Genomic DNA, 22,500 nt, shown 5'->3' with positions numbered 1-22,500 from the left:
AGCCACATGGTACTAACCTGTACAGGAGGTACAGTCAGACGGTACTAACCTGTTGAGCAACGTATGCAACGGATCCACCAATGGTTACATTCCCCTTCTGAATCCTCATCTGAAAAAGCAGCATGCATTAGATCCATGCATCTTGGACTATGTGATAACTAAGCGGTGCAATGAATTAGTACAACTTTATTTCATGCACTACAGCAGTTAAGACAAGGACCCCTTCCATTCAATGATCGAAAAAGCCCATCAGGTCTTATGTGTTAAGAGACACCCTCGGGTTTGGGTAAGTAATTTGGTTCGACGTCGATAATCTGTTTCACGAAGCTCATAAAGGGAAAATAAAAAATATCCTTTGGATATTCCCTCGCAATCTGTGACTACATTCTTCTGCAAGTAGATGAATGTTTAATCATGGAGAAGGAAGTGCTTCCTCTTTCGGGGCTCGATCTCGTTTGCCGTGATAGTCAATTTTAAACAGAGAGGAGTGGTGGACGAACGCTTAAGTCAAAGTAGCAATTCAACAAATGAAACAGACAGTGAAAGATTTTCTTGTCATCTTCTCCGGCTACTGGCAAGACTAACCTGGCCAAGGAGAGCTTGTAAAAGGGAGCTTTTACCACTTCCCACGCTTCCGCAAATACCAATCAATGTTTTCTGCAAAAAATAAGCATAAGCGAAAAATGGCTAAAAAAAACGCAAAATAAGCCTGACGAGTCGGTAATTAAAACTTCGTAAAACGAATCCCGTGAAAGAGGTTATCAAGATACTGAAATAATAGAATGTCGGATACACAAAGATACCTTGTTGACAGTGAGATCGATGTCAAACAACGCTGGCTCTAATGTGGTCTGCACTTCAACAGGACCAGGACCACGCCCACGCCCACGGGGTCCACCCCGTGTAGTCACTTTCTTTCCATCATTGCTACGCCCTTCTTCAAGAAGCTTCAAACCTGCGTTTTCTGTAAATTATGCACCAATTTCAAGAAGTCAATTTTCAAACTTAAAAAAGGGTTCTTCAAGACCAGAGTTTCGAAAAACACAAAGTACTTTGCTCGAACTGGAACAGGCAATGCAGACATCAGTGATAACCGTTACCATATTCGATTTCCTTAACGGAACAGAGGAAATGACGGCAAAATCAATGTAACTGTCTGTTCTAAGGTGCATTCCTTTAATGGGCTGAGTTTCTAATCCCTATGCTTCTTTTTATTGAGTGAACATGAAAATACCATTTTCTGCAATTTATTTCGGTTCCAAATTCCTCTCTTAGGCTCAGAAATTTTTCAAATTCAGAAATATGGGCTAAAGAACCACGAAATTTTGTGCAGAAATGTTATGTCAACTTACCATCCTGACCGGTTTTTTCAGCACCTTCTCCGTTCTGTTCCTTAACCCCATTAGCATGCACCTATAATCCACAAACACGTATTTGACAAAGATTTCTTTGGGTAATGAAGCCCTCTACAAGACCCTATTTAAGACACGTCTTTTCTTAAATCCCAAACACTTCTTTTCATATCAGTCAAACGGTACCTTGTCCCAGGCAAAGGTAGCTCCGGTTATTGACAGAGATACTTGAGGGTCGGTTGGTCTTTCAACAAAAGGCTGAAGTTCTTCCATTATCATCAAACTCTATAAATTTAATCAAACAACGAGTAAGCATTTGGTACGTAATGACTGGAATGGTGATGTGATTACACTCATCAGAAGGGCAAGAACATAAAAACAGTTAACTTTGCATTGTTGATTGTGCGTTTAACTTAATCGGGGTTTGTTTCGCTCTCTACATTTCCATGACATCGTTACATTTTTGGGATTAAACAATGAGCATGCTGATATTTTCATGTTCACTCAATAAAAACCTTCCAGTTCGATGTAAATAAAATAGATCATACTAGATTATCTGAGTGCGCTTACAAAAGATTATTTCCGATGTGCCCTTTGATAACATTGGATTACATTTACAACACTATGATGCATACCCGAAGTCTTTTCAGTGCAATCCTCCCTTCAGCCAGAGATCTTATCCCAAATGGTAAAATAGCCAAAGAAAATACCAAAATATTGAAGAGCGTCGTCACTGTGAATGCCTGGAGAAATGCACGTTATCGTAGTATCAATAAAATCTACGCTGTGGTAAAAGCGAAAAGTAATTCCCTCCTACTAACCGCCATTCATTTTGACATATTATAGTGGAAGCTATACTTTTAAATAACGGCAGCAAAAACAGCCCAGCAATTGGGAAGGTACTGTAAGGAAAGCACTGTCTCTCAGGCGATGGGCTCCTTAAGCAAGAAAGATAAAACCCTTCCTGTGTTCTGATTGGCTGCCCCAGAAGATGAAATGGGTCTACTTATTTTTCTCCCCGATAGACATTTCTAACATCGCACTTCTAAGTAACCCTTTTTAAAGAAAAATTTTTCAGGCACTTTCATCAGCAAAGGCGTCAACAAACTCGTCATTCCTTCATCTTATGTAGTGCAAATAATGAAAGGTGCGAATGCGTTTTGTAATTCACTATTATCAAAAAGTCTAATCCTTTGTTACTAAGCCTATTCAGTGATAATAGGAGGCTGTTGGCCAAGTACAATTTTTTTTTAATCTTGATGTCTTAGTGGTGTCACACAAATGCAATATTGAGCACTTGCTTGGAACCTTTAAACAAACCCATGTAAGCAAGAAAACCAACACTTGTGAAGTAGTGAGATTAAATTAGTCAATTGTGAAGATTAATAATTAAATAATTATTAATTACTTGTGAAGTAGTGAGATTCTTGCCAGTAGCAACATGTACACTGAATGTTGCTACAGTGGCAATAGTTGGGACAATCAATGCCATGGCGATGTTTAATCCTTGAAGAAAAGCACCCTTCATGAGGTGCTCTCTTTCTTTATTACGAATACCTACAAAAACAAAGAATAAAAAGAAAATTGAGGATTTTTTAAATTCTTCAACCACATGTACATTATTGTACAGTATTGTACAGGGTCTGTATAGTGGCATCAACCGTTTTAATGTAATTTTCACTTTTATCGTTATTTGAGTTGCATTATTGTTAAATTGAGTAAAGTTTGTTTAAATGCTTTTTGATCTGACATGTCTGACATGAAGGTACAGGTGTACCTGTAGGTTAAGTTATTGAGGATGACCAGCTATTTGAAAAATGTCCACATACATACCACTTATTGCTTTAGCAAATGACTTCTCCCAAGCATACATCTTGATAAGTTTGATACAATTCAATATTTCATTCATCATTCGGACCTAAAGATGAATAAAAAATAACATAGTTAAACCACTTCTGAATAGTCAAACTTAGAGACAAAGAAAATGTGCAGTAAGTTGGCGGTAGCACAAAAAGGCTACATAAATTGCTCTCTTCCTCAGGAATAAAATTAATGCAGGACAGGTTCATGCTTAAAGTAATTTTATATTCACAATCACTTTAAATCAGATGACTGATATTTGATGAAAGATAGAATTTTGCACTTACCCTCTGATCTGACACTTTCACTACTTTGGTGCGAAATTTTCCCTGAAGTTTACCAATAACAGCCTGAAAAGTAAAATTAACATATACATGTGACATTTTGTATTTCTTACCGAAAAAGCTGTCTCAACTTTCAGACAATATGCAACCACTTGCAGTCTAATGAGGGGAGTCAAAGACATAGGGGACACCTATATTATTTCATACTGCACCATACACCGAATGCAAATATGGCGTCCAATTTGAATTGCCATTGTTCTGGACTGACTAGCCTCGTCTTGACGTCGAAATACAAAAGGATTATTACATGTGTGAGAGGCTAGCCTGTCCAGAACAATGGCAATTCAAATTGGACGCCATATTTGCACCCGGTGTATTAATTGTTTGATATTTTTTTTATTTTACCTGGACAGGAAAAAATAGAAGAAATATACCACATCCTATCAAAGCTGATGGCCCAATGTAAATAACTGTGTAGATGATTGTACAAGTGATAAGGACTGGAAAACCTGAAAAATTTAAAACCAAGAGTGTCTTGTCACAGCTGTAAATTTTAGTCAGCTTACAAGCTTGAAAGCTCATTGTCAGGCATATTATTCTGATTAAAGTATCAAAGGAGCAACTGGAAGTATAACAATTCCTCATAGGGTGGGATTCCAAAGGTTTCCCCCCCCCCCCCCCCATCCACTTCCACCTTAGCATTTCATCCCGACAATTCTCTGACATACACCCATTTGTACTCATGAGCGGAGAGATATTGCCAGAGTAAGGTATCCTTACCAAGGACAGGGCACAGTGACTCAGCTTAAAGCTTGGATCTACTAAGTCAGCATGTTTCATACAATATCAACAACAGCAGCCCTGATTACATGGATCATAATCAATGAAAATAATTGTTAAGAGTCAAACTATAAATATTCGTCATGATAGATAATGCTTTCAGTAATTTTTATGACTTTCATGACCCAAACTTTAACTCCAAGGCCGAATTGTTCAAAGGTTGATTAGCACTAACCCAGGTTTCTTTATTTCTCTATTCAAGAGCCTTTTTAACATATTTGTCCCTATTCTTTTGAGACCATCCAATCATCAAATTGCAGGCAAAACTAATTGTACTGGATTTTTATTTTAAGCTTTAATATCTCAAATCAGATTTCACACTAACCCTGAGTCATTTTAGCCTAGTTTTGAACAACTCTCTCCCAGGAGTTACCAAGCATTAAAAATGCTGTTGTGAAAATTCAACCCAGCCCTTATATAAATGGCACACAAAAAAGTAGCAACTCAAAGCTTGAAATATTATTTTTACAGTTTGTGTAAAACAATGACCTATCATGATGGCACTAAATAATAAAGCAGTCATATCCAAATTAAACAATATACATTCTCACCAAAAACAAAGCTGCATAAGGTTACACCTTGATGGACTCTGTCTGCATCAGACGCACACAAGTTCACAAACTATATAACAAGGAGGAGTTATATGAATAAATAATCCTACACTTTTTTAAACATGCTTATGGTTGAAATGTCATTTTTGTGATTTGCAACAGAGAGATAATGTAAAGTAATTTTATTAGCCAATAAGCAAACCAACTAATATTTCTTAAGAATTCCTCAGATCATGTCTTTACTCCTGTGCAAATCTGTGGGATTAAGAAAAGTCTTTTCTGATATTGATTCTCATTTATAACAAAATCTTTTTATTCTAGTAAAAAGAAACAACCATGGAAAGACTCAAGAAGTCATTCTTAGATTCACAGGGTAGGAATGTTTTCTTTTCACTTGTTTGTAGAAAAATAATAATAAAAAATAGGACTGTGGTTGTAAAATTAATGAGACAATATTTTTTTCTCACACCTCTCCAATGGACCTGTCTCCTACATTCCTCAGTTTTGACACCTTGTTGTAAACCATTGTTAGAATCATAGCCCTGGCTCTGGTTCCAGTGCGAGTATTTGTGAAAAATGACATTGACAAGAATACACTCCTTCCTACCTCTGCCAATAGGAGCCCAATAACCTGCATGTAGACAACACCCCTCATTGATATAAAAATGACAAAAAAATGGTAAAACTGTCTAGTTTATAGTCTGCTAAAACATTTGTGTTGGGTGATCACCTTACAATCGCTATGGACAGCTTTCTATTCTAATTAAGTTAAAGAGTTTACTTAAGTCTTAATTTTAAACTTTTTCCTTTTTTCCTTTTTTGCACTGTTGGCAAATATCCCAAACAAAAAAAGAATTAAAATTGAAATCCAGACTATTGTTAATGATCTAAGTACAACAAAACTATAATAATTATAAGAACTTTATGTCACTGGACACCATGCATTCATGTAATTCTATTTTGGAGTGCTCAGCTCCATGATGGCCATTTTAGAACAGTCTAATTTCAGGCTTGTATGTCCATTTTCATCCACAAGAAGAAAAAGAAAAAGTCAGACTGGTCTTATAACCTACCCAACCAATTCCTTCTAGTTTTGATGATGAATCTTTTTCTTCTATATATTCCAGAATTCTACGCACAAAGATGGCCTACAGAATATAATTTTAAGGGGTTAGAATTCTATTTTAACAAAATGTAAACCATTTTCAAAAGCATAAGAATTATTTGAATCTAGGGCAAGCAAAAAAGAAAAGGATATCAACATTTTTTGGGGAACTACAATAAAATTCAGTTACAAGGTTCTTTATATACACATAACTGGAGGCAGATATGTGAGAGTCCTCATTTTACTAAACTGCATTAGAAACTGTAAATAGTGTACATACACCAGAAAAGCTATTAATTTCTAATACCCTTCAAAGTATTCATAAAATAAATTAAAGCAGTTTTACTTACTGGGCCAAGGAAGCTGATAAGTTGGGAGAAAATTAGAAAGAAAATGCCAAAGAAGATCCTTGTTTTCACTCCTTTTCCAACAACTCTGACCATACTAGCATTATTAAGTCCCCTTTGTTTGACTTCTTCATCCCACAATCTCATCCCTCGCTTAAAGTTAACTTCTGCAGATTCATATGGGGAGATTTTATCAAAATCGTCCAACTGTAAAGATCCCTTGAATCCTCTGCGAATAACTGGAGTGGCCCATGTCAAGAACATCAATGACAAAAAGCCTGCTTCATCAATTGCTGGTTTAGAAGGATCCCTGAAACAAAAACAAGATCAACCAAATACTGTTTAACATTGGTGTTCAGCCTACTCTCTACCAACTTTGTTTTTAACCCTTTGACTTTTAAGAATCTAATTTCTCCATACAATATCACCCCTGAATCACATATTAAGGTCATGAGAATAAAGGAAATGATCAGTAACTAAAGAAGCTCTTGATTGTTAAACAAATTCTCCTTGTCAGCACCATAGGAAATGTATAGAGAACAGCATGGAGAATATGCATACTGATGTTAAGGTGAAAAGCATTTAAACTACAGGGGAATAAACTGGACTTTCAATCATTCACACAGCTTACACAGTGAGCCTTTACATATGCATGTTGTTAAAAAAATTGTGATGTCCATTTAAGAAGTTACTACACCTTATATCTTTTGCTCATCATAAGCAATGTTCTTCCTCAATTTCAGCCCAACAAGTGAAGTGGTTTTCCAATGCAGGGTATAATTATACACAATAATAATAGGTCAACTTTCAATTATTCTAAGCACTTCCAGTTGTTCTGGTTCCAACCAGTAATTTTTGTTGTCATAATAATAACCAGCAATATTCAGCTAGTTCCCATTAAGAGCTTATTAAGGAAGCAGCTTTCATGATGTGACATCACAAGGTTAACCCGAATTACACCCTTACATCAGCATGTATATTCACCATACTTTTCTCAATACACTTCCTTTGGTACTGACGAGGATATTTTGTTCAACAATCAAAGCTTGTTAGGCTTGTAATCATTTCCTTTATTCTCATGGTCTTAATAAATGATTCTGCTGCATTACAGCAAGGAGAAATTACATGCCGGTCACTCAGGGTTTAAAAGGTTAATCCATAACATCAGGGTTTTGCTTTTGATGTACACGTCATTTTTGCCAGGTTTAGTAGCCAGCACCAGGTACAAAACATCAGCACAACTTTGGCCATAATAGTAAATTTAAACATGAAAAGAGTTTTAGGGGCTGGTAACTAGTGGTAATATTATCATGCTATATGCTTCAACAGAATAAAAATATTTGCAAGCCTGACTGACTTAAAATGGGAAAAACTATGCCCTCTGCTTTCCAAATGTGGCCTCTACTTTGAACTTACGATTAAAGGAGTATAGTTTTCTAATAACTAGACAAGACCTTCCACTATGAAATAAGTACAATAAATGTAAATCTTTTGATCTTGTCACGCGAACATTACGACAAAGTGCAGATAATTCCAATGACGGCTTTTTTTTTTTTTTTTGTATTGTGGGTTGCCTTTTGATCGAAAAAAATGGGTTCTTTGTGAATCAGTTGCGATGAATTTTAGTATTGTTCAAAAGTATAAATCTATTGTAGATATTTACACCATTCACTCCCTTAAAGGTAGAAAATATTATACATGGTGTAACAATAGTCATACGAGAGACATCGATATCGACAATATCAACACAAACATATACACAAACGAAAATGAAAAGATATTCAGTCAACCGGCAATTGATCCCTAATACATCGAAGTGATAAGGATATACTGTTCTTCAGTTGTTATGGGTTAGGACGTATTTTTACCTGCGAGCGAAGGGCAAGAAATGTTTCCAATTATACTTGGAAAGCCCTGTTTTCCTACAGGGTTCTTCATCGGGGTCATTTCCGCTCTGATTTCCTTCGCTAGTTCCGCCATCAACAACGGGTTCAATGCTGATCAACTCAACCGGTTTGTTTTGTTTCGCAGTGTCGTTGGTAAATTGAACCGCGGGCACCATAGGTTCTTCAGGTGAGTGTGTGTTCGAGGGACTTTGTCCTAGATCTTTGCTAAGATATGAGTCATTAATTTCCTCAGAAGCCATGCTACTGGTTCCCAGAGATCACTCATAAATCATCGACCAAATGTCTCATACTAACTGAAAATTTGCTGGTCCATCGATCGAACCTTCATGCTTCGCAGGCATTTTTGACGTAACGTGCTCGTCCCCGGCCCCAGGCATGTGGCTGATTAAATTCTGGAACGGAATGGAACGGTGATGAACACGATGAAACAGGGCGGACGGAATAGAAAGGTCGGGCGGGAACCGTTTCGCGCATAAATAAAGGGTTGGTTTCCTGTTGAGAAAATTGTAATAAGGGAACTAGGGGTGACTTTTTGGGTCAAAAGGCGGATCTTTATCAGTAATTTGAGACGTAACTCAGTTGAGAAGTTCATTTAATTCATTGAATAAATGTAAATTTGGAAAACAACAATTTTGTGTTTCCTTTCTGAGGGCGTGGTCATACTAGACGAAATTCAAATTTTTCCAATTTTTCTCAAATCGAGCTAATATCCTTTAATAGACCAAAAGTTCACGGATTGGCAAATTCATTAATCACAAACCCATCTCGCTCTTACCTTTGTGGCAGATATGTCAGTTTCGACCAACATAAAGCGATGAACAACAACACTATAAGTGAACTGGTAAGAACAAGAACTTGGGCTTATGAAAATATTATGAAAAACAATTTGTCTCAGAAGTGTTAATTGTTTTGAAAGATTTTACCGGTTTTGATATTCTCAATCGTTCAGCGTTCAATTTACTCGATAAAGTGAACTTTAACACTACTCTGGTATTGCTTGAACACTAATTGAAATATAAACGACGATTCTTTTCACTTATAAGAATGGTAAATGATTACTGACTATGGTTTGGCGGGCGCATTACGACGATGAGTGCCGGGGGACGGCAAAGTATGAAATCCAACTGCACGTCAGTTATTTGCAGGTAAGAGAATTTTTCTCCATAATGTCGGATGCATGTTTTGATTATGCACAATTTTGTCGTTAAGAAAAAAACTTATCTCTGATCCTGCTTGTCCTAATTTTTGATTTTTTAAAATTCCTTTGAGGAAACTGCTCACGGTTTGTAAGAGTTCAAACTGATTTTTTTATGGCCGATCTCTACATGTTCTTCATTGACGCAATGGTGAAATCTGCGCACCCAGAAAGCAAAATATTTTCAAACAAGTAGTTTGGTCAGTTTGGGGAAATCCGTACAAATCCAAACAACTATTCGCTTCAGAACTATATTTCAAGACGTTTGAGTAATTTCTATGCATTCACTTGATCGCTTTCTTGTCTCATCGAGGGCGACTTTGCCAATTCTTTCCCACTTGGTAACCACTTCGATCGAGGGCTTTGATCTTGTGTCGTTAAAGGCCTCTCTGCTTTAATTAATATCTGTATATGGTTCAGTGTTGAAGCGTATATTACAGTTTCTTCCATCACCAAAACCACGAAAATTATTGAAATGTTTATCAAATTTGACTACATAGCTAAGCAAAATGACTAAATTTCTCCCTTGTTGTTTTCCTGATCCGGCTAAAACAAAAGAAAAGAACTCGTCAAAGTCCATGTTTCGCATTTATTTCACTGGATTCGTTCAAACATCCTTTTTTTATATTTTCGTCGAACTAAAATGAATGAAAAAAATTGTTTGTCAGATCTTGAGCCTTGCATAATATCAAGAAGAAAGAATTCTCTTTTTGTTTACTGGTGTAATTTACTTGGACAGTTGACGACGACACATTCAAATTAGGTCAATTAGCTTCAGTTTGACAGTTTGTTAACAGGAATTAATTCGCCATCGAAATTGATTCGCCTGAACCAAATTTTTTATCAGTTTACCAGCCAGTGAAAATTTCTCAGTGGCTTCTCTGATCCAATTGTTTTCAAATTGTTTTCTATACCAACAAACGGACAAAGTCTTGTTAACACGAACTGAATTCATGACTTCTAAATCAGTTCTTAGAGACACCTTGCTGACACCCAAAAACTCTTGTTGATAGGCAAGCGGGGTGAAAGAGCAAACTGATTTATACAGCTAGCGATCAATAAACGTGATAAACTTCTTTGGACAACGGATCGGTTGAAAAAAACACACACAGCTCATCGTTGAATCCAACGAGATTCATTAAAATTGTTGGGCTTTTGGAATCTATTACAAGTGAACTCCGTAAAACTTATTGTGACGAAGAATTCCTTTGACAAGATGAGAAATGACGGAGGACACACAAACAGTGAGCAAGCAAACGAGCTATCGTAAGCTAAAAATATATATATTTCAGGGAGGGTTATGAACTAGATGGCTTTTTTCTCAACCCTTCTCCCATTTTTATCAATGCTTAATTCGATGTTCGCTCTCGTTCTTCTCCAATTTGCTCTCAGGCGACTCAGGTGCATGGATCTTCCATAGCAGTACTCATTTCAGTTCGGTCAGGACAAGTTTTTAAGCTTTATTTTGAACAGAAATATTTATTGAACAGCAGAAGCTGAATACAGCATAATTTCTTATGCGGTAAGGCTACATAGTGGATGATATAATTGAAGTTAAAGCCTTTATATAACGAGAAACACTCTGTGTTCGCTACAACTTAGTGAATTGTTTTCACCACCTCTGCTCATGACCAGTTCGAGATCTTTGAAACGCAAAGCCGAGGGACTGGATTAATAACAAGGCTGTGTTATGGCCCACATTACGGAATCAGTCAACAGAATTTCACAGGTGGAGATGAACGTTTTTACTCTAGTCGAGAGTATCTTAGTCTCGTGATCGTGCCTCGGTTGTAAAATAGTTCAGTTGACTTTTAATTTTCAAGCCAGGTTATTGGGCCTCAGTTGATATCCAGCAGATTGAAAAGGGAACTTGGATCATATTAGGTCGATTACGTTTGCTTGGCGTTGCAACGGTTTGCACAAACACTTGGGGTCATAGATAATGGCGTCCTCTGGGCTTTCTGCTCACTTCTTAAGTCACTAATACTCCAGCCCTATGGAAGACTCTAGACTTGATAAATCAGTGGAGACTTTTCTCATTTAGTTATCTTTTTATGGCGTGATAAACTGAACCTTTACTTCATAGGTAATGAAAACAGCTGAAGAGTAATGATGCTAAAAAAAAAACGCTGTGTCAATACGACGAACTTAATGTTCGAGTCTACTCCATTCTATAAACATGTGGTAGTGAACTTTTGACATATAACAAGAATTAATTCTCTTTTCAAAAAAGTCAGGATAAACAAGTACACTATACTGCGAGAGATTTTCGTTTTCCGACTGTTTTAAAACTAACGTTAACGTATATTCTGATCCTATTACTTCCTTGTTTTCACGGCGGAGAACAAAAAAAAACACACTGAATTTTTAGTTACCCTGATGTATATTTCTAAGTTTTTAGAATCAAGAAGGACGGTACACGTGAGAACAGAAGGTGTTTTGACAATGAAAACAACCAGCGAAAATAAATTAGAAACTGTTATATTAAAACCTGGGTACTCAATTGAATTTTAATGGTAGGAAATTCAACAAACAACACACGCTTCTCGGTTTTGTCCCTCAAGCTTCCTAAAATTTGGTCTCAGGCAACAAAGGAATTGTAAACGATGCCAACATGATAATTAGCATAATGAAATACTCCTAGTTATCTTTTATTACCCTTAATTTGATCCTGATCGACAGACAGAAACCTTATTTCGTAGCTGAAAAAAACTGTGGAATGTTAACTATTTGTTCAAACTTAAGAGCAGTGTGGTAAATTGAACTATATTAATAAAACGAACGTGACTTTGATTTCGCGAACATATGGAAGTGACCCTTAGTCAGATAACAGGAATTATTATCCAACTACACCTACACGAGTACAAATAACGCCATAGACGAGTACAAATATCACGCGGTATTTGTACTCGTCTATTGTAGTATCGGTTAAACTGGTTTTCTCGCATCGCGCAAGCGAAAAATTGGATTGTAGTTACGAAAAAAAAAAACAAATGGCGGACAATTTGAATCATATTTCCGACGAAGAAGAGTCAGAATGGCTGGCAAATATAGATCCTAGTTCATTAGATGAATCGAACGAAGAAAAACAGCTTGACGACCAGAAAATTTCGTCATTTAATGAAGAAAAAAGAAACAGTAGCACAATAACGCGCCAATTCCGTACGCTTCGCATACTTCTGTCACGCACTCCCCGTAAATAAACATCCGCGAAATTCGCCCGCACTGAAACAACAGTTTGGCGTGTTGGATAATAAATAACTTATTAGACGTTTTGTTGTGTAGTATCGCTGAGTATTTTTACTCGTTATTTGTATTTTGACGAGCCCGTAGGGCTCGTCAAAATACGGCACAACTCGTAAAAATACTCAGCGATACTACACAACAAAACGTCTAAGAAGATATATTTATTATCCAAATGTGCTTCGTGGGGTACAAATAACGCGCGAGACGAGTACAAATATCACGCGATATTTGTACTCCAGAAATATCCGCGAAATTCGCTCGCAATGAAATAACAACTTGGCGTGTTGGATAATAAATCTCTCATTAGACGTTTTGTTGTATAGTATCGCTGAGTATTTTTACCCGGCGCAACTCGTAAAAATTGTCACGTTGCTGTACAAAGTTTTTATCGCAAGTGTTGTAACAAGTCGGCTAGCCTGTTTACGTGATTTTAGTCCAATAAACGTGTGTAAGAGTCTGCTGTCCGCCCTGTACTTCACTGCGGTTGACCTGGCGAACCCAGTTACGCTACACCCAGTGTCTGGCGTGCTGGGAACGCGACAAAAATACTCAACGATACTGCACAGCAAAACGTCAAATAAGATATATTTAGTTCGCTTTTGTGCAAATGAAGTTAGGATAAACAAGTATTCTATGCTAAGAAAGATTTCTATTTCCAAAAAAAAATTTTTAACTAAGTAAAGAGACTTCAATTATAATACACTGATGAATGTCAGTTTCTAAGTTTTTAAAATCAAGACATGAAGGCAGGTACAAGTGAGAATAGAAGTTGTTTTAACAGTAAGATGAAACAGCCAGCGTAAAACAGATACAAACTGATATATTACTAACTGGACATAAAAATGACTTTTAATCCGGTAAGAAATTCCACAACCGAAAGAATAATAGATTGTGTACTCAGGATAATTTCAGTCTAAAGATTGCTGCATTCATGTCACTTTTTAATTCGCCTCGATAATCTTTAACTTTAACCTAACTTTAACTTTAACCTATCATTTCCTAGTTTTTACAGTCGCAAATGAACAAAAACTCTTTTTTAACTAGTTAGTAAAGAGACTTCAATTGTAATTGAATTACACCGTGATGAATGTTTCTAAGTTTCTAGAATCAAGACATAAAGGCAGGCACAAACGAGAACAGAATTTGTCTAATCAATGCAAACAGCCAGAAGAAAACAAACACAAATTATCATATCACAGACTGCGCATAATAATAATTTCATTTCAAGGTATGAAATTCTACAAAGGACTGAATAATAGATTCTCTATTCAGAGTAACATCAGTCGAGAGGTTATAGACTATTCATGACTTTTTCATCCGCCTCGATAATTTAAACTTCGACAGATGTCAGCAATTCCAACACTTTATCGCTAACCAAGAATTAAGAGAAAACCCTCTTCTAGTAGTTAACTTTGTTTCGTATTTTTTGTTTTGCGATGATTAACGTCCGTTACGTCTGCATAATTAATTTACCGTTTCGAGATCTTGTTTTGACGAGAACGCCCTCAAACAACTGAAGGGAAGGAAAACACTGACCGTCTGAGAAAAAAACGAGTTATCACTGACAACTGAATTATGACTTATGGAGGATCGAGTTAGCAGCCCTTTTCTCGACTTTAATCGATTGTAAATCATTTTCAAAAGTCAAAAAAAGTAGATTGAAAAATTAAAAAAATAACGCCAAACGAGAGAATGTAAATGAAACGTTACGTAAGATCATATTCCTCAATAAACTTTACGTTTTTCTTGTATCAGTATTAATGCTTACACGCATCTTTGATCGATTAATTTCTGAAAGGAATTGTGTTATGATTATCTCTATAAAATTCCTTTACATAAAAGTATGTTCCAAATGGCTCCACTTTAATTTTACACCTTCCGCAGGGCATTTCAAGGGCATTTCAAGACCAATTATTCATATCGCAAACTACAAGAAGTGTTTTGCAAACATTTTCGGGAAACCTTTTGGCCTAAAACCGATCTGAAGAGATATCCGACAAAATTTTAGAAGGAATTTATTGGCTTCAAAATAAGACCATTGAATATATTGAGTTTTTTCTAGGGAGCGCCGAAAGTCAAGAAATCATGATACTGATAATGAAATTAAAAAAGAAAAATATTCCACAACCCATCTTTGTAAAGAGTCGACAACAGTAAATCTTATCATTTTTAACCAAAAGTACAATATTAAATATGATTTTCCTCCAAAATTCAGCTCAAATCCCAGCGCGTGGCAAATTTTTCTTCGAGGCACACTGTTACACAATAATGCGTTCAAACTCGAAATTTAAGGTGTTGTCTGGTTGGTGGAATTGACGTTGATCTAACCAATCCGATTTCATGTCTTATTCTATGCATACGACAGTTAGTCGTGTTGTAAACATGTTTTTACGACCGTCAACTTGACAATGGCCTGATAGAATGCATGGCTAAGAACAGGTGTAATATATTTTCGTCTGCTACAAGCCATTCGAGCTCTCTCCGCTGATCTTATCAGTTAAGGAACGAAGAAAGTTCTCTATTTCTCTAATTCAGCGCACAGTTTCAAGTGATATTGTTGATTCTTTTGTCATAGTTTTACCTCTGTTGATAGCCGCAAGAACAAGGTAAGAGCTCTCTTCACAAAACGTTCCCTAAGCTAATAATTGAGCTGTTCTTGTTAATTGTGGTGTGTATAAACAAACAATTTTTCTTTCCACCTTTTCTCTCTTATCAGTCAGTCCATTGCTCCTCAGAGAATCGCTTTCAACTGCTTACAATTCCTAAGAGCCTTTTTCAAATACCTGAACGAGAGAACAGTTGTATTTTCATCACTTTTTGTGACACTGATAACACCAGAAACAAACTGAGAATACTAACTCTTGCAGCCCTTCCGCATTTAATGTGCTTTGTTTTAATTTCACGTCCTTTGCTGCTAAAGGATAAACAACATACGAGCTGGTGTGAACATGTCGCCCAACATTAAGATATTTTGGCAGATTTTACCCCTGATTGCCTTTTGCTATGCAGCAAAAAACAACAGCAGCGGTGGCAAATCCAGTTGTAACATGGTAAGTTTATTTTTTCAAATATGTCCAAACATTGTCATTATCATCATTTCGTGTCAGTCAATGTCATTCCAAAATAGAACAGAAAAGGAGAAACTCACTGGAAAAAATGATACAGAACAATGTTCTCATGAGCGAACACTTCATTCTTAGAAAAATGAATTCGTCGTAATGAATGTGCACAAGGAAAGAAGTCATATTTCTGACAGCGTATGAAACAAATGTTATCGCTTGTGTTTTTTTTTTTCTTTACACATGTACAGGGCACTCACCCATATCCACCTTATGGACCCTGTGCTTATGGTGCTCCCTTTGGCGCTCCAGGGATACCAGGTATTCCCGGGAGTCCAGGACCCGCGGGACCCACGGGCATCGCAGGACCACCCGGTCCTCGCGGTTCTACGGGACCACAAGGAGACAAGGGCGACGCAGGAAAGCCGGGAAACCAAGGCCTCCCAGGGCAACAGGGACCCCCAGGGAAAATGGGACCTCAAGGGTTCACAGGACGACAGGGTCCACGAGGAACCAAAGGTGACGTAGGGGATAAAGGAGGTAAAGGAACCCCAGGCCTCCGCGGACCTCCAGGAGCTCTGGGAATTAATTGGAAACAGTGTGTTTTCAAAACTCTGAGCGAAGGAAAGGACACTGGTTTGATAAAGGTTCTTTTTTCTTTTCATTAATTGTAATTCTACAAAACCGTATTTGACGTTACTGCTTTGAATAAACGTTTCCTATTAATTTTGACTAAAAGAAATTTGAGTCATGCTATAAGCCAAAGTAATTTTTTTGTTGTAGAAGGTCGAAACTGTGGAGATAAGCCAAAACTAACCAAAGGATCCGTTGACTGCACTTGATTTAAGACTTGCTTCCATCAGGAGTATTTTGAATTCGTATCGCTCACATTTGGTAATCTTTTCTTTCTCCAGGAATGCCTTTTCACCAAAAAGTCGACCAAAACAGCTCTGCGCGTTTTCTGGAGTGGCAACCTGCGTCTCTACAACTGCCATGCTTGCTGCAGACGATGGTATTTCACCTTCAACGGTGTAGAGTGCTCAGCTCCTGCCGCAATTGATGGCGTAGTCTACATGGTACATGGAAATAGCGGCAAGAAGGATTTACACCGCCCCCGTCATATTGAAGGTGTGTGCGAGAAACTCCACAAAGGTGTTGTGCGCGTGGGATTCTGGGTCGGTAATTGTAAAGGTTACGGATCTTCTGACGCACACACAGGCTGGAACTCAGTGTCTCGAATCTACGTGGAAGAAGTACCACCCCCACAGGCATAATGTCTTAAATAACCATGGCTGCATTGTGGGAAAATTAAGATAACGCGCTTTTGATCGCTCAATATCTAACAGCAAAATAGGAGAAATAGAATGATAAGAACCTTAGATTCAACAGTCGAGATAAATTAACGCAAAGGTGTGAAACTAGGCATTTTAAGGTTGCACCACTGAGTTATGTAGGGATGCTGTCCATAACAACTTGCAAATAAAATGAAGGTTTTCATTAAATGTCCAGGAGTTTTTGGGGAGTGTTAGAGTAGAACAAAACACCCACGAGCGAGTCCTGCCACGAACCACTTTCCTGACGGAATTTTTTCCGAAATATTCAGAAGAGTTTTCGGTTCTGTGTATATCGACAACGTTAAGCTTCGAATCCGAAGCACGCACGGCTGATCCTTTCAGGAAGAGTATGTTAAGCTGTTGCTTCTCCGACATGGAACCGTAGTCTTTACTCGTTCTACACTTGTTATGATATCGTGGATATCGAATTATTCCTTTAATTAACAAATGGTAAACACCACAGCGTACACTATTGAGTTTTGGATGCACGCGGGAGGTTGCTAAGCACGAAAGAAGCGTAAGAGTCGCTCTCGGCTATCGCCTCGAGCGACTCTAGCTTCTTGAGTGCTTAGCAAACCTCCCAAGTGCATCCATAACTCAATAGTGTACGCTGTGGTGTTTACCATTTGTTTTATAACATAACATTAACACACTGTAGCTAGAGTTCCCTTTTATTTAACAAATCTTACGTGACCAGAAAAAAACAAGCGCGCGCGGAAAAATAGTCTTTGCATTTGCTCACGTCAGCAGCGTACACCCATGGGCAAATGGGGGACGCTAAATTGACCAATCAGAGCGCGCGCTTTACTTTGGTTATGTTATAAAACAAATTATCAGAACTCACTCATCACCTTTAAAGAATCGAAAAATCAGGATGATTTTGAAAGATTCATTCGTTTGGAAATCATATGCTCATCATCCAATAATAGTCCTCTTGTTTGACCGAAAGGATAACTCTATCGTCTTTCCTTAAACGTGCAAACGAGGCTGTAGAAACAAACACCTGCTGCATCCTACTACAGTCGAAGCTCTCAGAAGCGGACATCCTCGAGACGGGATAAAAATGTCCGTAACTGGAGCTGGCCGCTTACGAGAATGGTTCTCGTAAGTGGCCACTAGGGGTGTAGGGGATAGATGGCCGCTTACGGAGGCTTACCCAGCTAACAATAAATATTCGTATACCAAAAAAATACAGCGGTATTATATGACACTTTTGTTTTATTGCGCCCTATACAATCCTACGATAATGACGATAACTGAATAGTATTACAGTACTGTATACTGCAGTACTAGGAATGCACCTCAGTGATTTTCAAAAATAACAAATCATAATTGTAACCAACGTCAAGATATCCAACATTTACAGCCTCAGGAAAGACTGATGTTAGGGGAAAGCGAATAAACAGAGGAGCCGGATACGGCTTAGAAATTCCTTGCCAGTATATTTTTTATGGTGACACTAAAATGTCTCGGCCTTGGCTAAAATCGAAACTTGAGTGCCTTGGCTACAATGTGCTGACAACGTTGTAATTCCAGTCACAAGCGCATATGCTTCGAAATGTAACCAGACGTGAATCACGACAAAACAAACATTGAAATATGGTACTGCAATTACTGTAAAATCATTGTGACGAACGGTTATGTAAAATGGTCGATTGATAAAAACAAGATACTGTACGGAGGTTGTTGATTTTCTTTCGGGTGTCCGCTTACGAGAGCTTACTGGCCCATTTCCATCCGAGATCCTTTGCAGTCGTTTGTTTTTGTTTTGGAATCGCGCTATTGTTAAATGACGAACTCTGATAGTCATTCACAAACGCCATTAAAAAGAAAAACAAAGATTTGGTGAAGAACACAGTAAACAAATTTGCAGTTAAATATTTGAGACTGAAAAGTCATAAATCGAGTCTGTGTATAAGACTTGTACAAAGCTTACTCGATGTTGAAGGAAATTGTTCGGCTTCAACACTAAATAAAATATAAACTAATAACCAATATTGGTCAAAACTGATTTACTTTACGCATTTCAATTATAGAATAATGACTTGTACAAATGAGATCGCTTACATACATATCTCAGGATCTCAAGTAAAAAATCAGTCAAATAACTATTCTCACCTCGAAAAAATCTCCCCGGAGTCTCTAGTTCCATCGTAGGAACAATGCAACAACATTTCTGCAAAAGCACAGTCTGTAGTGTTATCGAAACCCATGGTTGTTTTCCTTGCCCTCCATAAATCATACACAGACTCTCGAAGTCGAATAACCTTTGCCGAGCCGGGCAGACTCGGCCTTCCTCTAGACCGCTTCTTCGGCGGCATCAACTTTTCAGATAACGTTTTTCACCGTCATACATGTAAGAATTAAAAACTATTTACTGATATGGTACTACGATAGTTTGTTCTTCGCACATGATTCAAGATGGAACTTTGAAAGCCCTAATTAGTAAGATGGAAGAAGATATCGAAGCGATTCCGCAACTACGAGGAAAATAGCGTATTTTTCATATATCAAAATGATCCGGACGCGCAAGGCATCTCGGATGGAAATGGGCCTTTAAAAACAAAGAAAAAGTCTAAGTCGTAATCCCTGAAAGTAACGGCGGCCGCTTACGGGAATTTCCGCTCACGAGAATGTAAAAATACAGAGTTTGTATGGGAGTTAAAACGGGGTTTCAAACAAGGCGGCCGTAAGTAGAGCTGTCCGCTTACGAGAGTGTCCGTTAGGAGAGCTTCGATTGTACTAAGAAACATTACTAAGCAGATCAGTTTCTTATTGTATTATTGCATTTGAGATAACTATAGACCACTTTCATAAATGGCTGCCAAATTAATATTCTTTTGTTTAAGTTTAAATTAGCCTTTCTGGCCTCGTTCTCCAGAACAAAATTCAAGAGAATACATTATCTCAAGTCTGGCGCATTTTGTATTCGTATTTATTCGGACGTCAACATACTTATGGCTCAATGGAATGTTATTCCCAAGACAGACATCTTTAGAGGGAGCGGAAAGGGTCCACACCAACCCACGTGATTTTTCTTGTATCTCTGTCTAGAGGAGGGGAAAGAAATGAACGTGGATATGCCACAAGACTGGTTAATTTGCCGATAGAATTAGTTAACAAATCAACAGTGGTTCAGTGTGGTTTGTACTCCTATCGACAACGATATTTGTTATCGCAGCGATCAAAACGTTGTGAGTCAGCAACAATTGCAGTTGTCGATAAGAATATCGACGTCAAATAAAACGATTCTTTCAGTACGTGACACGTTACGTGACACTTTGACGCGATCAGCGTTGTCTTTACCCTTATAATTACCAACAACCGCAAATTGACCAATCAGATTGCAACATTACTGCCTATTGTGGTAAAATAGGAAAATTAAACGAAACTTACCTGTAAGTTGAAGTTTGATAGAGATTCTACCGCAGCATTTGCAGGAATGAGGAGGTCACGTGAGATAGCAAGCATGCCTATCCGAGCTCAGTCTTTAAAGTATTTGGGATGACTTTGTAGAATGTAGTTGAAGGCATACACCTAGGCCCAGGGTACTATGAGGTATAGGGAGGGATGTGACCTCCTCATTCCTGCAAATGCTACGGTAGATCTCTATCAAACTTCAACTTACAGGTAAGTTTCGTTTAATTTTCCAATTCTACCTCGCATTTGCATACAATAGGAGGTCACGTGAGATTTTAGAGCTCAAAGTCTCCCAAAATCAGCCCTCAAATGAAAAATGACATACATAAACTTTTACACAGTGGTCAATAGATTTTATGTGGTACAATCATGGGTAAAGCCATACTGAACATGTGCAATAACAGTAAAATAAGACTGAATGTTACTTGCTGGCAAGCACAGCTTCTGCAAAATTGTTATGCTTCACAACTGGTCTATTATAGAACCGTGCAAAGACTGAATCTGATCTCCAGCCAGCTGTAGCCATAATATCTTAAATAGGGACATCTGCCACTTTGGCTGCAGAGGTTGAAGCTGATCGTGTGCTATGACTTTAAAAACACTAGTGTCAATGCCTGCAGATTTCATGCTTTGTTTAATCCATCTAGCAATGGTGTCTCTAGAAACTGGTCCATGAGGCTTAGCATAGGAAATAAGCAATTGACGACAGTCCTTTCGGAGGGAGGCAGTTCTTTCAATATAAACATTTAACAAAGTAAACACGTAGAGTTTTTTATCCAGAGCGTAACCTTTGAATATAATGGGAGACAAAGGTCTGTTCTTCCCCCGCTGCTTCTGGTCTGTTTAAGACAAGAAGTTATGGTGAATGATATGTGTTCTGACTGTACATTCATGCTATCCAAAGATAATAACTGTAGTGTTTGTGTTCTTTGAGCAGACACCAGGGCCATGATTATGACTAGCTTTTGCGTGAGAAGTTTCAGTGTGATATCGTGAACATCGGGGAAATCTTTTAGATAAGCAAGTACTTGTTGTGGGTCCCATGTTGTTTCATATCTGGGTAATGCAGGTTTGATGTTGAATAAAGCTGCCATGAATCTGGAGACAATAGGATGGCTGCCCAGCTTAATACCGTCAATAACAATGAAACTTGATAATGCACTTCTAGCTGTTCCCACAGTACTGTATCCGGTACACTTAGATAAGTGAGGCAAGAACTGAAGAACGCTTTGAAGGCTTGGATTGATCTGGTGTACATTATGCTCCTCACAGAATTTCACCCCATGCGGTAACGTATGTTTGGTATTGTTTGCGGGTCCCTGTTCTCCACGAGTGGAGTATAATATCAAGTGGTTCACCTGTAATGCCTTGTTTTGTCAGGGCTAGCCTGACACAAGACAGCCAAGGAGTTGTAGTTTTGGGTAAAGAGGGTGTATTTCCTCGGGATTGTGAGGTAGCGTCAGTGTTTTCCTGTTGTTTATTATCTTTATTGGCTTGTCCTGAAGCATGTGAAGTAGGCGCGGGTACCAAAACTGAGTTTCCCAATAGGGAACTATCAGGATTGCAGACACCTTGTTGAACTGAAGTTTCTGAAGGACTTTCCCTATGAGACTAAAAGGTGGGAAGCAGTATATTAGTTGATATTGTGACCAGTCAATTGTAAAGGCATCAATCGCCATGGCACCTGGGTCAGGTTTCCGGGCTACCTATTTCTGGACTTTGTGGTTTAGTCTAGAGGCAAACATGTCTATTTGCGGCATTCCCCATATGTTTGTAAGGTGTTGAAAGGAGACTAGAGCAAGAGACCACTCAGTGTTGCTGTCATGTTGCCGGCTTGCTTGGTCAGCCTCAGTGTTAAGAATGCCAGGTAAATGGGAAACAGACAGTTTTAAGCTTCGTTCTTTACACCAGAGCATGATCTCCCTTGCCATATCATTACATTGTGGGGAATGAGTACCTCCATATGTTGGAGGTAGGAGACTGATGTAGTATTATCACAT

At 38.0% G+C, this 22,500-nt stretch overlaps 3 protein-coding genes and 1 pseudogene across 6 annotated transcripts in view; 2 read left to right on the top strand and 2 right to left on the bottom strand.

Annotated features, from left to right (window-relative positions):
• LOC111332414 (ATP-binding cassette sub-family C member 5-like) overlaps positions 1-8,641 on the bottom strand; it is a 21,875-nt gene extending 13,234 nt beyond the window's left edge. The window contains exons 1-15 of one of the 3 annotated variants that reach the window (XM_088754563.1): positions 8,208-8,639; positions 6,343-6,649; positions 5,961-6,035; positions 5,357-5,518; positions 4,888-4,957; positions 3,902-4,005; positions 3,500-3,562; positions 3,186-3,270; positions 2,761-2,909; positions 1,988-2,095; positions 1,539-1,637; positions 1,353-1,413; positions 804-964; positions 586-657; positions 50-109 (exon numbers count right to left, since the gene is read on the bottom strand). In XM_088754563.1, the coding sequence (XP_088610689.1) occupies positions 50-109; positions 586-657; positions 804-964; positions 1,353-1,413; positions 1,539-1,637; positions 1,988-2,095; positions 2,761-2,909; positions 3,186-3,270; positions 3,500-3,562; positions 3,902-4,005; positions 4,888-4,957; positions 5,357-5,518; positions 5,961-6,035; positions 6,343-6,649; positions 8,208-8,485 (1,854 nt within the window). In that variant the 5' untranslated portion in view covers positions 8,486-8,639. Of the gene's footprint in view, positions 1-49; positions 110-585; positions 658-803; positions 965-1,352; positions 1,414-1,538; positions 1,638-1,987; positions 2,096-2,760; positions 2,910-3,185; positions 3,271-3,499; positions 3,563-3,901; positions 4,006-4,887; positions 4,958-5,356; positions 5,519-5,960; positions 6,036-6,342; positions 6,650-8,207 lie in introns of all 3 variants that reach the window. The other 2 variants (XM_088754565.1, XM_088754564.1) reach the window with 2 other exon arrangements.
• A 255-nt stretch (positions 8,642-8,896) lies between these two features.
• The window catches only part of LOC148734256 (uncharacterized), a 75,174-nt gene continuing 61,570 nt past the window's right edge, over positions 8,897-22,500 (top strand). The window contains exon 1 of the mRNA XM_088754596.1: positions 8,897-9,087. The gene's annotated coding sequence lies outside the window, so the exon portion shown is untranslated. The remainder of the gene's footprint in view (positions 9,088-22,500) is intronic.
• Positions 9,316-17,248, top strand: LOC148734263 (uncharacterized). Of its 2 annotated transcripts, none has more exons than XM_088754592.1 (4): positions 9,316-9,391; positions 15,608-15,737; positions 15,998-16,393; positions 16,661-17,248. In XM_088754592.1, the coding sequence occupies exons 1-4, from the start codon at positions 9,336-9,338 to the stop codon at positions 17,018-17,020; spliced, it is 942 nt and encodes a 313-aa protein (XP_088610718.1). In that variant the 5' UTR covers positions 9,316-9,335; the 3' UTR covers positions 17,021-17,248. The 2 variants fall into 2 exon arrangements, with proteins under 2 accessions (XP_088610718.1, XP_088610720.1); XM_088754594.1 differs by lacking the exon at positions 9,316-9,391 and adding an exon at positions 15,099-15,293.
• LOC148734262 (uncharacterized) overlaps positions 20,868-22,500 on the bottom strand; it is a 2,511-nt pseudogene continuing 878 nt past the window's right edge.

This window comes from Stylophora pistillata, chromosome 3 (assembly GCF_964205215.1).
Source record: "Stylophora pistillata chromosome 3, jaStyPist1.2, whole genome shotgun sequence".
NCBI lineage: Eukaryota > Metazoa > Cnidaria > Anthozoa > Scleractinia > Pocilloporidae > Stylophora > Stylophora pistillata.
The sequence above is the reverse complement of the archived record's forward strand: the minus strand, read 5'-3'. Positions and strand labels throughout refer to the sequence as shown.